Source organism: Bicyclus anynana, chromosome 7, assembly GCF_947172395.1.
Source record: "Bicyclus anynana chromosome 7, ilBicAnyn1.1, whole genome shotgun sequence".
NCBI classification, from domain to species: domain Eukaryota; kingdom Metazoa; phylum Arthropoda; class Insecta; order Lepidoptera; family Nymphalidae; genus Bicyclus; species Bicyclus anynana.
The window spans coordinates 16,213,409-16,235,667 of NC_069089.1; the positions used below are offsets into that span (position 1 = coordinate 16,213,409).

Here is a 22,259-nt window from a genome sequence, read left to right on the forward strand (position 1 = left end):
TACAATGTCCGAGTATGCCCGACTAATTTCATACCCATACGGGGGGCCCTTAGTCATGAGCTGATTTTTGCATTGCGGCACGATCCAAACAGCGGGCATACTCGACGTTGTATCTTGTGGGTTAATAATTACAAAAAAAATTTGCTTACGTAATGACGGCCTCCGTGGCGCAGTGGTGTGCGCGGTAGATTTACAATACGGAGGTCCTGGATTCGATCCTCAGCTGGGCCGATTGAGGTTTCCTTAATTGGTCGAGGTCTGGCTGGGTGGGAGGCTTCGGCCGTGACTAGTTCTGTAGTAACCGAAAGGGGTATGAATTTTCATCTTACTTTTAACAAGTTAACCCGCTTCCATCTTAGACTGCATCATCGCTTACTATTGGGCGAGATTGTAGTCATGAGCTAACTTGTAGATAATAACAGAATATCTGCGATCATTACTTTCGGAGCTACAGGGATTTAAAGGGTTAATTTTGCGGCTCTACCATGCTCTATGTCAAAACAAAACTCTCACTACTAAATGGCACGAAACAACAAACGTATTTACTCTACTTTTTTCAGTGTAAAATTCATGGAAAAAGGATAAATAAGTGTAAAGAAAAAAGAAGTGTCGACCTGTCGATGTCAATTCTGTCATACATACATAACAGTTTCTCACTTTCTCACCTTCTGTATAAATTGTAAAATGAGTAAGTATGTAGATCTTGTACGAGTATCTAAAATAATATAATGCCGAAGATGGGTTACCACAGGAATGGTACATACCTACCTACCAACGGAAAATGTTTATATGTATAATACTATTTTGACTTCAAAAATCCAGTGAAATGTGTGACTGGTGCGTTTATATTTGTATTCTTTATATTTATCCCTTATTCTTCACCGTTTTTAGTATATCCTATTCCTATGAGTATTAGCTGAAAACTTCAGCCCTTAGCGGCACTCTGCATAATTCGAATTTATCGTTTTATTCTTGGAAATTATGCATCGAATCAATTCAGTCTGTCTTATTTTTTACAACATATTATAGGTACGTATTATACGTACCTTTATTATGTTGTATTTAGTTACACGGACTGCAGTTACCCACACCATATAGTAGGTAAATTTTAACGCAGCATATACCTACGGTATTGACTTTGATAGAATAGAAGACACCTAACCGTTCACCTTATTACTTGTATAACTACAAATGCATGGTTAGTTTGTCTGGCTAAAACTCAAGAATAGTATAATATGAACAATATGAATATTATTTATTTTTACCGCAATTTTAGCTACCTAGCATGACCAATCCATTAACTAGCACATAGGTTATACTACAATTTAAATAGTAGTACAATAAAGCGTAACCACACTTAAGATATAGTTATAAACTTATCCGTAACTAAAGGTAATAAAGGCCGTTATCAAGCTATGGATAAGCTAAGAACTATATCATATTATGACTATGCTATAACATAAGAAAATAAAAAGCCTTTGTGGATTTCTTTGAATGTTTCGAGTGTTTTCAGTTCTGCAGAATTGGAAAGTAAATCTTCGCGCCCCATTCCGTCGCTACAGTCCGAAGCATCATCCCTAAGTGCTTGCGAGTGGATGGGCTGGCCCTCGCGGAGCTCAGCCTCCTCGCAGGGTGGGGAGGGAAGACCTAAGACCTGGATGTCGATAACGGTGTTAGGATTGGGAGGCACTACTTTGACCCTATTTGCCCTATTCTATAAGTTCAAAGACAAGATTAAAACGTTGATATGGGGTAGCCCAAGCGACCCTTGTAACGGACTCGGAAGGAAAACGAAACAAGTTAGTCTTACCAATCGAATACTCGTTACTAGATAGGTGTATATAAGTATATTAATTTTACCCAAGATGTGTGTCGATATTCTCGAGACGAAAGAAAGACAAAATGTTGGCCAATACGAAAGAGAAGCGGTATTTTCAACTCTGTCGCTATTGGCCGACAAGTTATTGTATTTTTTTCTTCACGAGTTAAATCGTAGACGCATGATATACCTACCTGGTCTCTAGTACCTATATTACTCGTAGTACTTATTGCTTGAAGTGTAGCGTCAATGACACACCGGAAACACTTTCAACAATACCAAAGAGCCTGATGTTCGGGTGGCGCTGGATGGCTGGCCATTGTAGTTAGCTTAATCAGTTTAACTACTTTATTGCGTTGTAGGTTGTTCATCTTGCAAACCACCACTCACTTGTGTACTGTACCTACTTGAACAAAGTGCGAACGATTTTTGGCCAGTGACAAGTAGATTAGTACGCTACTGGAAATGCTAAAGTAGTCCGAACAAGGCTATAAGAAAACATTCCCGTAGCCCTGTCATCAGGTGACGAGTTGGAACACCGTGGGGTTTTAGTCGGTTGAAGTCAGACATAACCGTGTTGCATCCTCGTGACGAGAAGGTATCCATGAGGATTACGCCACGTAAAAAACTGAAGTTCCAGTGTAGTCCAAGCCCACAACAAACGCAGCTTTACCATTTGAATAATAATCTCATATTTTTTTCAGGTGCGAGAAAAGAACAAGCTGTGTGTTTGTTAATAAAAAGGAAAACCAAAATTAACAATTGCATTTCTTAACATTTGTTTACAAAATACTCAATAAAAGGTTATTGGATTGAGGCACCCTTTGTTTAAATTTTACTCTGTTAGTTTATTTTTTTATTCTTTACAAGTTAGCCCAATCTCACCTGATGGTAAGTGATGCAGTCTAAGATGGAAGCGGACTAACTTGTTAGGAGGAGGATGAAAATCCTCACCCCTTTCGGTTTCTACACGGCATCGTACCGGAACGCTAAATCGCTTGGCGGTACGTCTTTGCCGGTAGGGTGGTAACTAGCCACGGCCGAAGCCTCCAGCCAGACCTGGACAAATTAAGAAAATCACAATATGCCCAGCCGGGGATCGAACCCAGGACCTCCGTTTTGTAAATCCACCGCGCATACCACTGCACCACGGAGGCCGTCAAAGTTTGGTCTTCAAAGTATCTTTCTACTAAACCAACCGTTGTCACAATAGCTGGTTTAGTAGAAAGCAAATATGTTACTCGATTATATTGGATAATAATAAGGTAATGGTGAAAGGTATAAGGTATTTCTAAAATGACTTATTCTCCAGCACACTAGGTATAGGTAGGTATTTTATTTCTTTCAACTAGTTTAGTATTTTTACATAACAATCTAAGTCATTCCCGCCAACCAATCGCTACCCCTCTTTACTGAAACAAGTCGTTAGTCGCGCCACCTAGTCGGTGCGAGCCACCACGAGATCGAGCGACGTCACATCCGTCTCAGATTACCATTTCTTACATTAAATTAATATCTGTGGGCCTAGAGCTCACAGACAACAAATTCAAAACAGTCATCACAGGAAATAAATTAAAACGCAAATAGAAACAAAATATATTTATTAATACTACCTTTCATTTACAAATTATAGGTATCCTCAAGTGCCTCAGTCGGCCAACTATAGCTATCAGCGAGTGCGGCCGCGGCCGCAGTAACAAAACCTAAGGACGTAACGTAACGTCCTAAGTAACGCCAGTAGTCCTTCGGCGTGTTTACACGTAACGAGTGCACACAACCGTTAGCACCGAACTTGTCACATCACATTGCAAGTAGCAATCTTTAAAAATATCCTTTGATCTTATCTTGGACGATTCTAAGAATGTTTCAGCGAACAACGGAAGTTACAGCCAATCGAAAATGATTGCGATTTGCGTAATTACATTGTCGCTGTCATTGTGATATTCAAAACATCAATATTATCATAGTACACATATCTAATTATTATCTAATTAGATATGTGTACTATGATACATCATACATATATCTATAGTAATTAATTATCTGTGAAAATTCTCTGTGTGAGCCCAGAGTCCTGCTATCCGTTGGATAATCTCCACGGGCCACGAAAATATCGCCAACGTATCATTGCGATTGTATCACCCAGTCGAGATTGTCCTAATGAGTTTGAATAGATTTGGTGAACTTCCATTACGTGATTCAAACGACTGCACATCCTTTTAATGGGTAAAGTAAAAACTGAAGCGAAGGTGATTTGAATGCCATAGTCTCAACATAGTAGTGTTGTGTGGCTTGGGTGCAGTAACTCGCGTCGTGTAAACTAGCCGTTATATCAGGTGATTACCACATTGACTCTGTCATAAATGCAAAATGAAACATTGTTGTTTCAAATTGTAACATTCAATTTTCAATGAACTGAGTCAATGTAAAATCAACTTTAAACAAGGAACGTTAGAGTCTTAAGTGTATTCGTATAGTCAACATCACATACATACGTAACAAAATGAACAGTCAATATATACAGAGTGATTCATTTTTATCTTGCACAATATCTTAAATCAAAAAAAAAAAAATGTAATGCATTAGAAGAACATTGTAGTTATTTTATGAGAAAGATTTAATATTCAATTAAAAAAATAGAACTTTTCTCATAAAATAGGATGTCTTCGAAAACACATTGTATATTTGATTTTGTATTTTCAAATAAAAAATGAAACACTCCTTATAAATACATATATTTATTATTTACAAGTTAATCTAAAGATACACAAACATTTGCATATAATATGCATATCTGTTGGGTACCTACATTGCACGGAATATTCTGTAATATATTTGTTCTAGAACTTTTAAGTCATGCAATTTTCGTATAAAAAATATAAATTTACTAGTGATTGTTAAAAATTTAAGGCCCACTTAAATTTTAATTGTTTATATTTTTTGGCATAATTGTAATTGTTAAATTGTATTCCAATTTATATTATGGAATGTAATTAACAATTTATTTGTTTTTCTATTCGATGTTTACTAATTTTTGACTACTGTTTAATTTTTCTTTCTGTAAATATGATGCTGACTGTACACAGAACTTATATACAAAATACACGAGTGATTATGAAAGGACGATTCGTATATGAAAATAATTGAACCGATATTGGAAACTTTAGTCTTATACTTTTTTATTCTACTGCGATTGTTTGCAAAGACTATGTACACAAAATAGAAGTGTGATGGTAGACATAGGTAAAGTCAACGTTTATAAATTATCACTCGAGTATTTTTATATCTAGATTTATTACAAAAATAACTAGATACAAAATGTTTTCAGTAACTGATATGATAAACTCGGGTGTAACTTTGCCTAAATTGAACGGCGTTCAAACATTTTGTCAGTCAGTGTTGAAACATTCTCCGAACCTAAAATTATTACTTACATATAATTGACAGAAGTTACACCATTCCTGTTGACGTGAACGGAATTGTGAAAATCGCGTATTTATACAACAATAATAATTATCACATAAAATAAAAAAAAAAACAAAACGATCTGACAGTGAGACCGATTTTGTATTATTTTTTTATTTTAAGCTAAGCAGAATTTTATATTCTCACAATACCGTCCGCCAACCAGTCAGAATTATCTCTTTATCCGTCTATTGCACAATATCTACATCGGTGTATCATATAACAGGTACATCTGACAAATATATTATTATTTCTATTATATAATAATAATTAAAACCTTATTTGCTGACGTTTTTTAATCGCACAGAACGTTTTATATTCGAACACCACTATAACTAGAACACAGAGACTAATGCAAAAAGATAGAGGCTCTAATGGTGGCACATAGTAATTAGTACAAAATATACACGACAATTGTTCATTGTATATTATATATTATGTAACTATAAGAATTGAGTGGAATAGAAAATGGATCGATCTTAGGGCGGAAAGTCAAGGTATATAATATTACATATATGGATGCCCTGTTTCGTCATTAGGATGATCTCGATGACATCTCGGAACGTAAGCGGTTAGAGTGGAGGCACTGTAGCTCGGCAAGTTCGTTGATGACACTCGCATGATATGCGGGCGACGGGGAGGGAAGGACTGTGTGGGTGTGAAGTCGTGCGCGCGGGGCAGAGGCTGAAAGTGGGGTGGATCAGTTGTGGGTTTTTCTGTCATCGCTACCCGCCTCCCGAACGAACGAATTTGCCAAGCTATAAAAGTTTTTTTTTAAATTTTGACGTACAAGGAAGTCAGCCGAAACAAGCCAAGTATCTTGCGAGGGAGGCATTTTAGGATATTTTGAAGCGATTTTGTATGGTTGAAGTTTAGACTTCGACATAATCAAAAGGACATTAGATATTCACATCAGGAGATAACTAAAAGGTATCTGTGGTGTGGTTCCGTACCATCTATCTTTTTTTAGTCTGTGGTTAGCTAGTATACAATTTATACAAAAAATATTTAAATCTACCGACGGTCATAGATTTTAATTATACATTTTTATTACTTAGTACAATATGTATATTACAATTAATAAATAATAATATTAAGCTAAAATATCTCTTAAATTTTCCATAATTTTTGTTAATCGAACCCAACCTTTTCTATTTATTTTATGTCTAAACTGAATAGCGTGTTTTTTTTTCATGTTATTTAAAAAAAGCAAGTAGTCAGACGACGATTCATAAAAAAAAGTATACCAATTGTAAACCTTTTGTATAAAAGGCACTTTGTATTATTGTTATGCGAAAATATTAAAGTCAGACAATTACACTATTATCCCGGTTCTATTCCAGCCCCGAACAAAAGACACAGATCTTGTAGGTATTCTCAAATTGTCAACTTTGTGACAATATCTCTAAAATACATTACAATATGTGAATTATTTCTACCGGACACCTCATACTTATAGTCACTTTTCACGTTTTTCTAAACCACTAATTCCCAAAGTGGTGGTGGTTTGTGGTGGTTGTAGTTTGGGAACATCTGTTCTAGATACTACACAAGCATGCGTTGAGGAGCCAGAAAAAATAATTTACTTAAATATTGGATAGAAGCAGGCGTTACTTTGCGGAAGTTCATCATGATTATATAATGATTTATTTATTTTGCTATCATCCGCGAAAATTCGGCGAACCCATGCGATGTGCAATTGCACGTTGTAGAGTCAACATCTCCTGAGGATGCTCCGGTTTCGGGGTGAAACGTACGTAGAGAGTATTTTGTCGGACCTGGGTGACGTTGTCGCATGGGTTCGCCGAATTTTCGCGGATGATAGCAAAATAAATAAATCATTATATAATCATAATTTACTTATACAGCGGCTCATTTTATTTTATTTATAAAATTTAAAATCAATGAATATGATAAAAAAAATGCATCCCACATTAGATTTGGACGGACATAAAATTGCTCTCATGTATAAATAAAAGGAAGTTCTACAGCTTTAAACATTCAAATAAGTTTAAACTGCATATGTGTGCATATAGTTCACACACAAACATAATTTAAAAATAAAATTGCCATATATGTTTCAACACCAACTATCTATTATGTTTTATACCATTATGAAATATGTATTTTTATTCATAATAAATAATGCAATTTTATTGATTTTTTACAATAGTTAATCTTCGTTTGGCACAGACGATTTTTTCGATTTTAGTGTTTACGTCATTATTACACATTATTTTGGGAATGAGGATCAAATATTTCAAACGTTGATATGCCAAGGGACAGTAAGTTAATGAAATATATTTAGAATTATTGATTACTTAGCTATTCTCGAATATATCTGCGCGATCAAATCAGAAATAAGAAGAACCAGAGATACCGACATAGCTCATCGAGTGGTTATGGTAAGTGGCAATGGAATGGCCACCACTGAATTGTTGGATGAAGCGACCAGTGGCCTAATTCACTATTTTGGTTTTTATTATCAACTTATTGAAGTGGACAACAAAATGTCATCTACATATTAAATGATATACACCGTAGGTACCGGATGACATTTGTAATTTGTATCATAGTATGTGGATGACATTTTGTCAATAAATTTGTTTTTTATTTTGATAATAAAAACCAAAATAGGAAATATGCCAGCTGGAGAGTTATTTAATGGTATTCACAATAAAACAAAATCGTTTATTAGTCGTCACTCATTAAAGACAATTGATATTAAAAAAAAAACTATTCAGAAACTAAAATAGGACACAAAATAGTAGCGTGCCAAATAGTAAGTGTTTGAAACTAATCTGTCGTCGTTCACGCTTGGATGGACCTGCGTAAATAAATATATTATAATTTCTCCATAAATATCATTATATACATAATTATGTCGCAATATGATAGACAAAGCTAAAATAGTTATATCCCAAGAAATATAGTTATACTAGAACACAATAATTATACGACACGATTACCTTACTAGGAATATACTTAATATATTATTAATATTATATTTTTGATTTCATTTAAAAAAATTATCATTCAAAACATACGAAACGAATTATATTAAAAAACTTTCGTTTCAAAACGTTTCAGTATCGCTTATATAACAAGAACTTCTCCTTCAACAAAATTTTTCAAAGTATCTTCAATATAAAGAGTTTTATCTGTTATAGTATTATTTTAGGTAATATATATCCAAACAAATCAGTTAAATATCCAAACAAAATATAAATAATATATATTGCGTCCATATTATACTTATATTACGGTATATATAACTATATCCATACCATAGGAACGCAACTATAATACGGCTTTATCTATCTTACTGCAACATATAAATTATGGGGGCATATCTCATTTCAAATATTTGACCACGATTTTATTTAAGTAGGTTATTTATTTTACTTTATTTACAACCAAATTACCCTGACCATAGAAGCAGCTTTATTTTTGTAATATTAAAAAAAATAAAGATTTGATCATTTATTATTTCTATATACAAAAATATACCGTTTTTGATCTTATAGTTTGTGATTTGAATCGATTATTTTAATAAGTAACTTTTGTATAAATAATAAAAATTTGATAAATTACTATTATTCTGTAAAAATATAAAAACAATGTTTATAATTTATTTGATTTTCTGTTAAGTCAAAGAAAAAAAATGCTATGTATATTTTGTCACTATTAATAAATAAAAAGATAGTGTCTGAATCTATTTTTGAAGCTAACAATGAAACTATTCATGTTCAATTCGAACTCCTTTATTTAAAGTAGAAAAAAGTCGAATTTGTCTGTATGTATGGTATCGGACTTTCATTTGCAAAAGTGTATAATAATAAATCACTGGTCAATCACACATTTGCTTGGGTTGTTGACTCAAAGGTCCCTTTTTTATAATTTTTTAATAGTTTTTTGTATTATAATTTATATTTTATTAACATTATTAAAATTAAAAAAAAGGAAAAATAAATAAAATATATATAATCACTGGACACAACTTTTAACACTGAGCTGCGATATATTTCTTCAGTTTTTATAATCAGTCAGTATAATTAAATTATAGTTCGAAGAACGTATTTACACGATACTAAAACACTTAAAACTTTTTGCAAACATTACAAAAAGTCTGTTCGTTTGTCTGGTTGTAGTAGCTAATCTCTCTATCTAATCTGGAACGGTTAAACGAAGGTTTGTATTCAACATTTATGGTACTTTTTATCACAGAAAAATCCATAGTTCCTGCGGGATTTATGAAAAACTATATATACCATGTGGACGAAGTCTCAAGCGTCCGCTAGTAATGTAGAGTTGTATAAATTTTAAAATTTCGATTTTCTTACAAAAATTATGTATTTATTAGATGTGTTTCAGGTTTTCCTTTTCTTATTTGTTTTACAAAAAAAAAAAGGTGTTTTTAGTGAGATTTAAACAGAATATTATGAAATCATCAAAATAATCGATTCAATATTGATATTATATCAGATTTTCAACAGAACTGTTTTGACACATGTTTTTGTACGTTATAGATCGTCGCGGATTTATTCTCTTTCGCCATCGATCTCCTATTAAAAAGTGGATGCACAATCAGCGACCAAAAAAACGTTCCCACTCAATGAGTGCCAAACACAACTTCTTGGCACTCAATTCAAGTAGCATTTGCAAATTCAACCTTAAACTCAATCCTTAAGGTTGAATTTGGGATTTTTTCAATATTGGACTATATATATAGGCCTTTAGGTATAATTTTCTTTACCAATAATTCTAAGACTGTCAAATCAAAATTGGTCACTTTTTTAAATGAAATTTTCTACATAATTGTGCATCCTTTCCTAATAAGAGGTCAATGTCTTTTGCATTATTAAAATTGACTCGACGTTGCGCTATCATAATTTGCTGTATTTTTATAATTTGAAACATATTTTTTTCATTATTCCTGAATTTGGCAAAGTGTTCAATATACTTAATTAAGAAGTTATTATTGGTGCAGTTATTATAAAGTATGGACCTTGTAGGCACGTTTCTGTATTACATAGATGTTTATAGATTATCGCAGTTTAAAAATATCAAAGATTTTAATCAAAGATTGCTGTTGAAAAGTTTTCCATGAATATAATGGTATAAGATCTTCCCAGTAGGGTTGCCATCTGTACTATGCATTGCACACTGCATATGTTTTTGTACTATTAGAGTCAAAGAAGTACGAAAAATATATATTTTTTCAATGTATACTGATTTCTGTAATTACTGTAAGAACCTTGGTAGATATTTTAACATTGTTAAAAATAAATAATGATCTAAATTATTAGTGTATATTATTTAGTCTATGGAGGTCTATGGCTCTCATTCATTCAGGAAACGAACATTCAGTTTACACACACAAATGCAATAGTAATATTTTTCGACTTCAAAGAGCAGATTAACTGTATTGAAATACTTGACGGTGTGGTGAAAGCGTTACGAAAAATGTAATGGGGTGAGGCGAACGGACATTGTGCGGTAGTATTAAAAAAGTTTTCCTTCAATCGTGTGGTCTAAAGCACACTATTTTTTTTTGTATTCATTATTTCTGTGAATCATACCATATATTTTGCAAAATTAAAAATAATAATTGGATAATTATATAAAATCTAAGTTGGCAACCCTACTCGAGCTCACTCACTCGGGCATATATTTCATAGATTTAAATCTTTGAATATATATTCAAAGCTATCACACACCTTTTTATATAAATAGTAAGTTTAAAGAATTAGTTCAACTTGAGGACGATTTCGCAAATAGTATACAAAAGTTTTTGTAGATATCCACAAGATAAAATATTTGAGTATAAATAAATAATTTTATGTGATTTATTCGCAAAAAAAAGAGAACTCTATGACTCTGTCTGTTAAACTAGCTTAAATAACCAGAGAGATGTTATTACCTCTAGATTGTTCACTATCACTTGCCATATGTCTATCTACATACATACAAATGAAGAAAATGAAGCCTCATTTAATTCTAAGGTTAGGAAAACCTCACAGTCTTGGTTTTATGTTACAATATTTTATCACCATCTTGTCGTTGGAATCATGGATGGACGATCTGATGTAGAACTTTAAAAAAAAAGTTCGTAGTTTTTTTTAAAAGACTGCTCAAATAGAACTATTAAAAGTGGAAAACTCAGGTTACGTCATAATTTCTAAATGCATAAACAGTTTTGGATGTATGGGATATTTTTACATAAATATAAGAAGGCCTCAAAATTATTTGTAGTTGTATTTTTAATTTCACAAACCGAAAAAAAAAACTTTTCTAGATGTTCCTCTACATTGTATCGGGATTACCGTCTAACCATAGTACAGAGAATGAAAAGTATGAATCTTTTTTTTGCAAGGTTTGAGTCATTCGAAATAGAGGTGATTCTAGAAGCAATATCATCTCAATGTAAATATAAAATAACATTACAATAATTATTAAATCCCGAGACGAAAAAATAATTATTACAAGAAAAGAACATACATAACCTAATAAACATCAGTACTCCAAACACTTCACCATTTGCAAATAAACTAAAGTATACATTATGACAATATCTCTCATTAGAACTTAAATGTTAACGAATATTTACAAACTCATGTAATCTGGCAAGTAGTATGTAATTTAATACTGTATAATATATAAATTATAAATATGTAAACAAATAATTATAACCTATTATTTGCATATGCAAACACCAAATTAAGTATGATAGATTTATATCAGTTTTATATATATGTGATTAATTTACAAAGTCCAAGTACTCAAACTCATCGCGTCAGGTCGGCAGATATATAGTCTCTGACACTTTGCTTAGTTTATAGAGACAACAATAAATCAAAGATTGGTGACTTATTATCTGATGGTCACACAAATACAGATCGCCATTGCACATAAACACTTGTGTGTGTGTGTATGTGATCAGTCGGGCGGGCGGCGCCGCTACGAGCGCGAGTCGAACAGCGGCAGCTTGGAGCGCACGGCGCCCTCGCAGATGAGGCGGCGCGCGCCGCACGGGTCGTCGCGCGCGCGCTCGCCGCCGGGCCGCGGCCGCCGCTCGAAGTACTCCACGATGCGCGCGATCTGCGCCGAGCGCGCGCGCGGCCGCTCGTCGTACAGGCTGTCCGAGCCCAGCGACGCGCCGTCCTCCGAGCTGTCCGTGTACACGCTGCCGCTGCCGCCCGCCGGGCACGCGCGCGCCGCGCAGCAGCAGCGCGCCAGCACGTGCGCCTCGTCCGTGCCTCCCTCGCACAGCAGCGCGCCGGCCGCGGCGGGCACGCGGCGCCGCAGCAGCCGGTCGTAGGCGCGCAGGCACGCGCCGCACGCGCGCACGCAGCGCTCGCGCCCGCCCGCGCCGCGCCGCCACCAGCAGCGGTGGCAGCCCAGCAGCGAGCACGGGCACAGCGCGCCCGCCGCCTCCTCCGCCGCCACGCTGAAGATGCCGCTCTCGCACGACGCGCGCCGCCGCAGCGAGCCGTCGCGCCGCGCCATGGCCGGCGACGGCGGCAGCGACGCGGCGCGCGGCTCGTCGGCCGGCGCGGGCGACAGCGGCGGCGGCTCGCCCGACGAGCTGCGCGCCACGGCCGGCTCCAGGATCTTGTGCACGCCGCGGAACGAGTGCAGCGCGCGGCGCGCGGGCGCGGGCGCGGCGTGCGTGTCGCGCAGCAGCATCACGTGCGCCAAGCGCTGCAAGCGCGCCAGGCGCGGCGGCGCGGGCGGCGGGGCGGCCAGCGCGCCGGCCGAGCGGTGCGGCGGCCGCTCGCAGCGCCCCGCCCACTCCAGCTCGGACAGCGAGCGCCGGTGCGCCGCGCGCGCCTCGCGCCCCGCGCAGCCCGCGCCGCCCTCGGAGCGCAGCCGCCCGGCGCGCCGCCACGCCGCCGGCCCGGGGCACGAGCGCGGGCCCGACGAGTCCGCCGAGTCGCTGCGACAGAGAGCGCACGTCAGCCCGGCTGCGACGCGACGCGACGAGCGCAACGCACGCGACGCGGTGACACGTACCTGTCGTAGGAGTTGTTGGGCGTGAGGCACTCCCACGCGGCGTCGTCGAGGCCCTCCTTCACCTCGGCGAGTTTGCTCACTATTTCCGTGAATAGCGGCCGCGCTTTGGCTTCATACTGCGAACAGAGAAGGAGTGATATGCAATTCGATTTCGTCCTTGAAGTCCAGAAGATCTGCTATCAGTGCAGTAGCGACACTCACGATGCAGCAATGGAAGGCGAGGCGCAGGAAGTCGGGCACGGTGTCCTCGTCGCACAGCTCCACGAAGGCCATGTAGTTGAGGCCGAAGTTGTCCGTGCGCGGCAGCACGTCGGGGTCGGCGTCGACACGCGCGATGAGCTGGCACAGGATGATGCCGTACGAGAAGATGTCGGAGCGGTGGTCGTACCAGCGCCCGCGCAGGCACTCCGGCGACATCCACCACGGCGAGCCGACGCTGGGCAGCCGGTAGCCGTTGCTGGAAGCGAAAACCTTCACCGTCAACAAAGTCCCTCAACCTTTATTGGTCACCTGTGATGGACAGGTTTTTTCATTTTATAAAAGACTTGCGGTATTGGCAGTGTCTGTTCACAACTATCGACCACACAGTAGGTAGGCGATGGTAAGCGCACAATATCCGCAGCGTTCGCAAAGAGAAGGGTAGTGGTTGCCACGGCCGCTTGATTAATGGCCCAAAGTTGACAAATGACCCGTTCCGTCACATGCTGCGCCGCGGCACGCGAGCTGCCGTGCGATAGCCTGCGTACAGTCTACCGTGTGTACAACTATAATATAATTGTCGGTTACGCGCTGCCGCTGCAAATAATTCGATGCCACTTCTACGCAATACAACTACGAGTATACGCATAAATTCGAAACGAAATCACTTTAATGAGTGTGATATCCTAGTAGCAATTGTGCCACATCATCCAGTCAATCTAATATATGCTATAATCTAGTATATAAAAATAAGTCGGGTTTTCCTTCCTGACGCTATAACTCCAGAACGTACGATCCGATTTCCACGGTTTTGCATTCGTTGGAAAGGTCTTGGGCTCAGTGAGGTTTAGAGGAAAAAAAATCAGGAAAAGGTAGGGGTAGGGTAGGGGTAGGGTAGGGTTAGGGTAGGGGTAGAGTTAGGTAGGGGTAGTTGAAAGAAAAGTATACATCGAGTTTCACGCGGACGAAGTCGCGGGCGTCCGCTAGTAAAATAATAGAATTTGACTTTATTTATGTAGATTGTCTAAAAGTGATATTGAAAGAAGAGTAAATGCCAAATGATGGGATGGCCTAAAGTTGTCCCGTAAGGTAAGACTGGTTGTGCATAGTAGAGTGTTAGTGCCAAAACTTAGGTACGGTATTGAAAGTTCGGTATGGCAGTAGAAGCATTAAAGTGAAATAAATGCAGTAGAGATGAGACAATTGAAAAGTATGAACGAAGTATTATTTGAGAGAGCAAGGAACAGTAATATGAGAACGTTGTGGAGTAAAAGAAAAAGGAGGCACTAAGATCGAGATTCTTAGATGGTTTGGGCACATAAAGAAGGTGAATGAAAGGAGGTTAACAAAAGGCGAGTGTGAATGGAAGTGTAACTTTCGTGGACCAAATCTAGGATATTCTCATTATAGGATAGGTCAAGAGTACGAGTACCTACTTAACCTAAATCGACAAACTTGTATGAAAGGATTGATAAGAATAGAAGAAGCAAGGGAGATATGCAAGGACTCTGCCTACCCCTACGGGAAAGAGGTGTGATGGAATGTATGTACATTGAGCGTTATTATCAAAAATTGAGATAAGGATGTAAAATAAGAGCAAAAAAAATATTTAATAGAAACTAATAACAAAGTTTAACGCATATGTCTATCTGTCAGCTTATTCATAAAGTCTGTAATGCTAATGTATGGTAAACTTACATAGAATGTGGAATTTTGGCGGCCAAACCGAAATCCGCGACAATGGCGGTGTACTCGCCATCTGGTCGCTTCCTCAATAGTACATTCTGGAAACAACATACAAGTTATAAGTCGCTTGACGGTGTTGGAGAGCAAATAATTAAAAAACAAAAACAATAATTACAACACAAAACACTAATGCACAAAATCACTAACGCGACTGTCTAGGTTGCAATCTCTTCTAAAACACGTTTGGTCACCATCTAAGTTTAAACTTCAGTCTGGGACACATGAGTCAAGACAAGTGTCTGAACTAGAGAGTATTACGATACTCTGCTAGTTCAGATACTTGTAAAGGCAGGCAAGATCCAAGGGTGGACCTTAGCAGGCGATTCACCTTTTGGTTCAAACAAGGTATATGTTACATTTTCCCCTTCTAGGAAAGTTTCAACACAGTACGACGGATACCCAACGTATCTTCGTCAATAGCACCAACAGCGCCACTGGTGCGAACTCCCGCAGCCGGCGAAGTTTTCTTCCAACGAGACGTGGATTATGTAGAAGACCGGCCGCTTCTTCCCGTGAAGAATTCCATCCTTTTATAGAGGACATTACCAGGACAGTGACAGATACATAGGACAGGACGTCATGTCTGTCCTTGTTCACAATCACAAACCCACAAACAACTTACAATGACAGACTAGAATCACAAACCCACAAAATCTCATCCCATGCCGGTTCGCCCCAAAACATCATTTATTAAAACACATCACCTCGTATGACCTTTCAACCTCTCTGTTATTTGGGCCGAATTCAGGGAGAACAAGCCAGGTAGGTACTTGCTCTTGGCGTGTTATGATATGGGGCGCCTTTATAAGCCCCCTTAAATATTTATTTTGCTCAGTGTTATAATAATTTCCTGTTATATAGCCGCAACAGAAAAAGAATACCTGTGAAAATTTCAACTGTGTAACCATCACGGTTCCTGAGATACAACCGGCCGGACAACCGGCAACAAACCGACGGACGGATGGACAGTGGAGTACCCGTTTTACCATTTGGGTACGGGACCCGAAGAATGAGAATCCTCACCTTAGTAGTAAGATCTCTATGGAAGACCCCCAAGGAGTGCAGGTACTTCATGCCCTCGGCCACGTCGGCGGCCAGGGCTATGCGCAGCGGCTGCGGCAGCGGCTCGGGCGGCCGGCTGAGGATCAGCTGCTCCAGCGAGCCGCCCTCCATGTACTCCGTGAGCGCGTGCAGCTGCCCCTCGTGCACGCACACGCCCATGAATCTGGAATTGTGAACAATACATTTAATGTAGGCGTCCACATATCCGCATCGTACGGATTTTTAATTTTACGCTCTATAAAACCGATGCGGATCAGTGGGTGCGTCCACTTGTATGATTTTCTATACGGAGAATACTGAAATCCGTTTGACGCGGTCCGTCTAAAAAATCATAATTTTTGGGAATTTTCTTTATTTAGCCATGATATAATCAGCTGTATATTAGTAACTATAGGACGCCTACGACTACGCTCGCCCTTAGACCTCCTTACTTCGGCCCTGGCGTAAAATCAGTTCTCAACAGATTAGCAGACTAACTATAAACTTCCTCTCCCTGCCAAGAGTAGTAATAAGAGTGAAGATGCCTATTCACTCTTATTTAAAAGATACCCGAGTTATAAGACTCAGGAAATACAAAGTTAGGAAGGAACTTATTCCAAACCCTAGCCGTAAGTATGAGAAAATAAGACTAAGAATACATCTACAACATAGGGGTAAAAACCCACACAATGTCTTGCGGTAAAAAGTTGAATGGGATTTCATTTAATGCATTAAATTAATTAATTTACAGTGCCATAAATTCTGCGTCCTATAGATCGTCTCGGATATTATCATTTAACGTACCAAACAATAGATGAAATAGGAGTGAATAAAAACGGGTTCAAACTTCAAACCAGTTCTTATACCCCCTTATCAGGTTGTACACCTGACGAAGCGAAGGGTGCCAAGGTGGGCACAATAGCAGTGTAGTGTAGTGGTTCCACCTCACAACAAATGCATGCAAGTCAACAGCTACAAACAATGCTCCTACTCGAGACGACATTCAAAACACATTTTTGAGGTTGAAGCCCTTTGTGTATAAATAGACTTGGAAAGCCTAGCGGCTAAACACTCGTGTGTAAACTAACACAATAATATAAAGGGAAGAACATTAAGGCAATAGGGTGCGGTTTTGAATATACTTATATTTTTTTATGAAGACAATTACAATAAGAGCAAAATTAAAACAACTGAATTCCTCAATGGTAACTACAAACTATAGGAAGGAACATATTATTATTAGAAAAGCAAAAACAGTGAAATTATTAGTTGCGTGGTAAGGCAAAGGGACATTAAAAACAAAATTAAAAAAAAAAAAAACAGACATGGCGCATTCAAATTGAAATTAATTCGCAGTAAAGTAGCAAGAACCGTTATACTTCATGCTAAATTAGTATGTTTAAGTATTTATTCAAATACAAAAAGAAAGCGGTTTAAGAAAACAAGAAGAATTATTATACAATGAAAAGGAAGTAGCAGCATCAAGCGATTATCTAGAAGGCGTCACGCAACGAAAATAGGAGCTAGTGTCAAGGCCCGTCAATCAATCGAGCAATCAATGCGAATTGCCAATTAAACAGTCGCGTGCACGAGAGAGGGCTCAATTATAATGCAAATGCCATGGAAGAATAAAATAAACGACGCGAATGATAGATGCACACGCAAAAGATGTTACGCGCAGTGAAAGTACTAGTCCTTCCTAGGAAGTTTCGAGAATCGAGAGCCACGATAGTGAATGCCATTGTTATCTTCTAACAATTTAATGATGGGCTCTTATGTGGTTCTCCCCTTGACTAGATGGCAATTATCCGACATCTTAAATAGTAACAAATACAAAATACTGGTGTTCTTTAATTGAAGTAGATAGAGTTATCCGTGAAGTCAATTATGTGCGTTTCTAGATATTTTCTCACAATTTTTTTTGCTGCTTATTTACTGTTAAGTATTATTTACCCAGCAGTTCATTTCATTATATTTTATTAGAAAAATAGTGAACGAAATTGCCAACTGTAAATTTTGGGACTTTTTTGTTTTTTCAGAAGATGTAATTATAAATAAGTTTAATGACATACATACCAAGTATTCTTGGTATGTATGTCATTAACCTGTACGCTTCACTTGAATTTTTAGCATAGTCAAGGAAAAAGGAAGTAAGTGCATACCTCACAAACACCAAAAAATATGCATAGTAATAAAAGATCGATTGCTTAGTTAAGTTTTAACTAATCTTATGCATTGGATTTTGTTACAAATATAATCAAAGAGATGCAGTAGAAACTTAGTTAATTTTTACTATTTGCAAAACATAAAACATTGTACAAAGAGCCTTTATTATTATTATTATACCTAGCTTCCCGAGCAATGAAAATAAAATATTTTTCCTTGTCCTAAAGAAAGCACAGAAATAGAAACGACTTTTATCAGAGACGAACCACGTTCATGCACCAGTAAAATGATATAATAGGCGGAACGGAACTTTTGCTTATTTTTAGTGCTATTCCGCTTCAACGTCTTAAGAATAAACGAGACATTCCAACTTCTTAGAATTTGCTTCAACGAAATTCTCGGAAGTAAAATTGATACCTTGGGAAACATTTGAATATCATTCAAACTTAACTTCAAAATAAAAATGAAGAGAGTTTCTTCAAAGCCGACATAGCAACTAAAAATATATTCGTAATAGCTAATGCAAGATGAAAAAAGTAAAACTGTTTTCAAAACTTTAAAACCAAAAATGACGCGTTACAATAGATGTAGTTTTTGGACCTAGCAAAAAATGCTTCGATGCCACACGACACAGTTCTTCGAAATTAAATTAGGAGGCAGGTAAGTCGTCCATTATGCAATCACGTCTTGGAAGTCGTGATGAAGATGTCAAGTAAAGAGGTCACGTTTTGATGTCACCCCAGTTGCTAAACGATTGGGTGAGTGCATAACAAAACAATAAGACTTGCGTTTCGTCAATTATAGCGTGTTTAGCACGTTCTACACATACAATTTGTATATTGGCACTAATTCGTTTATACGTACGCAAATGGCCGTCCAAATTGACAGCTCTATAAGTAGTGTCTTCTGTTTCTACACCAACGATGGGAAATGGTTTTGTTTATGATCTGTGAACTCTATACACAATAATGTATAGAGTTGCTTTGCCTTTCTCTGTAGGTACTATTTCTAATAGATTTTTCATAAATCCAATAGATTTTTTAAAAAAATTCTTTTTTTTGATGTTATAGGTGGTGACATGGTGTCGCTGGACTCAATCCCCTTCAAACCCTAACTTTACTAAAATAGAGTAGTCACTAGTCAATCTAGGCTTACAATGATACTAAATTTATTGTCAACCTCTACAATGACATTGTTAAAAGCCAAAGTGAAATTCGTAGTATTCATTATTCAAATGAAAGTACAAAAAGCTCAAACATAGATGCCGCCCTAGATGCTGAGAAAAATATGATTCAACAATGTAATCAAAGAGGCATTGTTTTTATATTATTTGCGGAGATAAGCGACCAGGAAATGAACTAAAACAGAGCAACCTATTGTTTTGGCGTTGTTGCCATTTCGTAACACGTTACGAGGCTTACGTATTGCCGATACTTGGTTGGAGATGATGGCATTTGACCTGAGGTTGAGGAAAATTGTTGTTCGCATACAACTACGAGGTGAGGATTAAATCCTATCGAAACAATCTTATCTTATTTATACTAATAGGTATTATAAAGAGGAATTATTTGATTATTTGTTAGTTTGTTTGAGTAGGCTCCGAAACTACTGGACCGATTTGAGAAAATCCTTCACCATTGGAATCCTACATTAATCAAGAGTAACATAGACTATATTTTATCATCATATTCCCACGGAGGCGGGAGCTATGCAGCTGAAACTAGCGGAGTCTGCTTGTTTAATATCTTAGTTCATCTTCAGGACCATCATCTTATACATATTAAATACTTATAGTATAGTAGAGAGGATACATCTGACTCACCCCAGTATGTTGGGATGCTTCAGTTTGTTCATGAGCTGCACCTCCCGCAGCATGTTGGGCCGGTTGGCGCGCTGCTGGTTCATCTTCAGGACCATCACCTTGCCCGACGTTTTGTGTGTCACCTGGAACATTTCAACGCCGTTGTTAGCTATGCTAATTAGTTCAATTCAATAAAGTACTCAGTGTTGTGTGTAGTACAATCTTATAAAAAACATACAAAATGGCAAAGCAGGTGTAAAAAAATCCCATTTCAATTGACCGCTCTTTTAAAGATAAAGTCGTTCCAACTAACGAAAAAATATTTATCAATGTAGTTGCACCGGTTTGGTACAATGCCGGAAACATTGAGTTTAAGCAAATGTCCCCTTATTTTATTTTAAATCCCCAATTTTAGCGTCCCACACAATAAATAATGTCCTTATCGATACAGATGACCTAATCAAAGAAAACTAAATACAATCAAACTTATAAATAAAATAAATATACTTAAACAATACACATCACTATCTTGCCCCAAAGTAAGCATACAGAGTAGCTTGTGTTATGGGTGCTAAGATAGTTGATATTATAATATTAATATACAATTATATACTACATATAAATACTTATATAATGTATAAATACACACAGACACTGGAAAACACTCATGCTCATCACACTAATATTTTCCAGTTGTGGGAATCGAACCCACGGCCGTGGATGCAGAAAGCAGGGTCACTACCCACTGCGCCACGCGGCCGTCTAACTTATAACATCTTTACCAGCGAATACGAGGTCCCCGATTTTTTACGTCATCCGGATGTACCATTGTCAGGTCAGAACTGTTCTGACGATGAGCCCACAATGCAAATAATAATGGTTTCAGACCCTCTAAGCCGAAGTCTCATAAGAGTTGCCGAAAGTAACATCTCGTCCTCTAGAAATCGAATCTAGCAGAACTTCTGAGCTCGAGTAAATTTTTTAAAGACATTGTCATGGATCCATTAATGAACCAACAGCAAATATACAATTTAAAAAGAAAGTTCAGACAAATTGCGTAAGAGTTTTTTTTCTATTTTCACTGGTTTCATTTATTTCTATTTTGCTCATCAGAAATGTAGGCAAACTTCATCATCATCATCGTGATATCATCACCTTTTCAAAGGTTTCCACTGAAAGCCAGCGCTGCTACTAGTTGCAGCTTTATGCTGAGTTGGAGACCTTTATTTTTATTATCTGTGATTTCTTTTTTCAAGTTTTACTGAATCAAACAAACATACAGCCGATATATATAAAATAAAGTAGTAATACATTTTCAATGCCATGTTGTTTATATCGTAATTATAGAACGTTATCAGAACTCAATCAATACTAACTAATTAGCTCCGATATTATCTATCTATCGGCTTTTGCACCAATACACATAATCTTTATTAAGTAGATAATTAGTATATTCCTGATATCAAAAATGGCTTCCTATGAAGTCTTACATAAATAAATATTTAGTGTACCAAGTAGAACATAATATATTTATTATCTATATCGAGGTATGTCAAGTAAATTAGTACTATCTAACTCTCAATTCATTGTATCAGTTTTAACTGTTTCAGCTAGTAATCTAAGTACAATTTCAGCTATCATCCGATAGGAGCATTGGCTCAGGTTGTGAATGTCTATCGCAAGCTTTCGTTATATTAGGAAACAGAATCTTACTAAAGTAAAAAATTGAAGTGATTTATGGTACAGGCAACGAGTACCAAATGGTACTCGATCGCCATCACTTGCGAAACGCCTCGTTCACACCGTCCCAAGTGGGCCCGTAACAGTATTTCACGCCCACGCCCAACAGCCTCACGACTTCATTACCTAGCTATTGGTTTTCGCCTCTATAGCGAAGGCGTTGGGTGCACAAATAATTCTGTCGAATTTACGTTAGGGTGCCATCATAAAGTGTGTTTCCGGCGTGAAAACTATAAACCGATTGTCGAAATGTCGCTGGGTTACATC

The 22,259-nt window shown here is 37.7% G+C and overlaps 2 protein-coding genes across 2 annotated transcripts in view; one reads left to right on the forward strand and one right to left on the reverse strand.

Moving 5' to 3' along the window:
- Window positions 1-694: 694 nt before the first annotated feature.
- LOC112047240 (uncharacterized) lies at window positions 695-2,637 on the forward strand. The gene is made up of 3 exons (XM_024084283.2): window positions 695-837; window positions 1,514-1,799; window positions 2,524-2,637. The coding sequence occupies exons 1-3, from the start codon at window positions 827-829 to the stop codon at window positions 2,554-2,556; spliced, it is 330 nt and encodes a 109-aa protein (XP_023940051.2). The 5' UTR covers window positions 695-826; the 3' UTR covers window positions 2,557-2,637.
- Window positions 2,638-12,097: 9,460 nt separating this feature from the next.
- Window positions 12,098-22,259, reverse strand: part of LOC112047243 (dual specificity testis-specific protein kinase 1) — a 114,808-nt gene continuing 104,646 nt past the window's right edge. The window contains exons 2-7 of the mRNA XM_024084288.2: window positions 20,274-20,395; window positions 16,268-16,469; window positions 15,197-15,282; window positions 13,502-13,757; window positions 13,301-13,416; window positions 12,098-13,223 (exon numbers count right to left, since the gene is read on the reverse strand). Coding sequence (XP_023940056.2) covers window positions 12,245-13,223; window positions 13,301-13,416; window positions 13,502-13,757; window positions 15,197-15,282; window positions 16,268-16,469; window positions 20,274-20,395 — 1,761 coding nt within the window. The 3' untranslated portion in view covers window positions 12,098-12,244. The remainder of the gene's footprint in view (window positions 13,224-13,300; window positions 13,417-13,501; window positions 13,758-15,196; window positions 15,283-16,267; window positions 16,470-20,273; window positions 20,396-22,259) is intronic.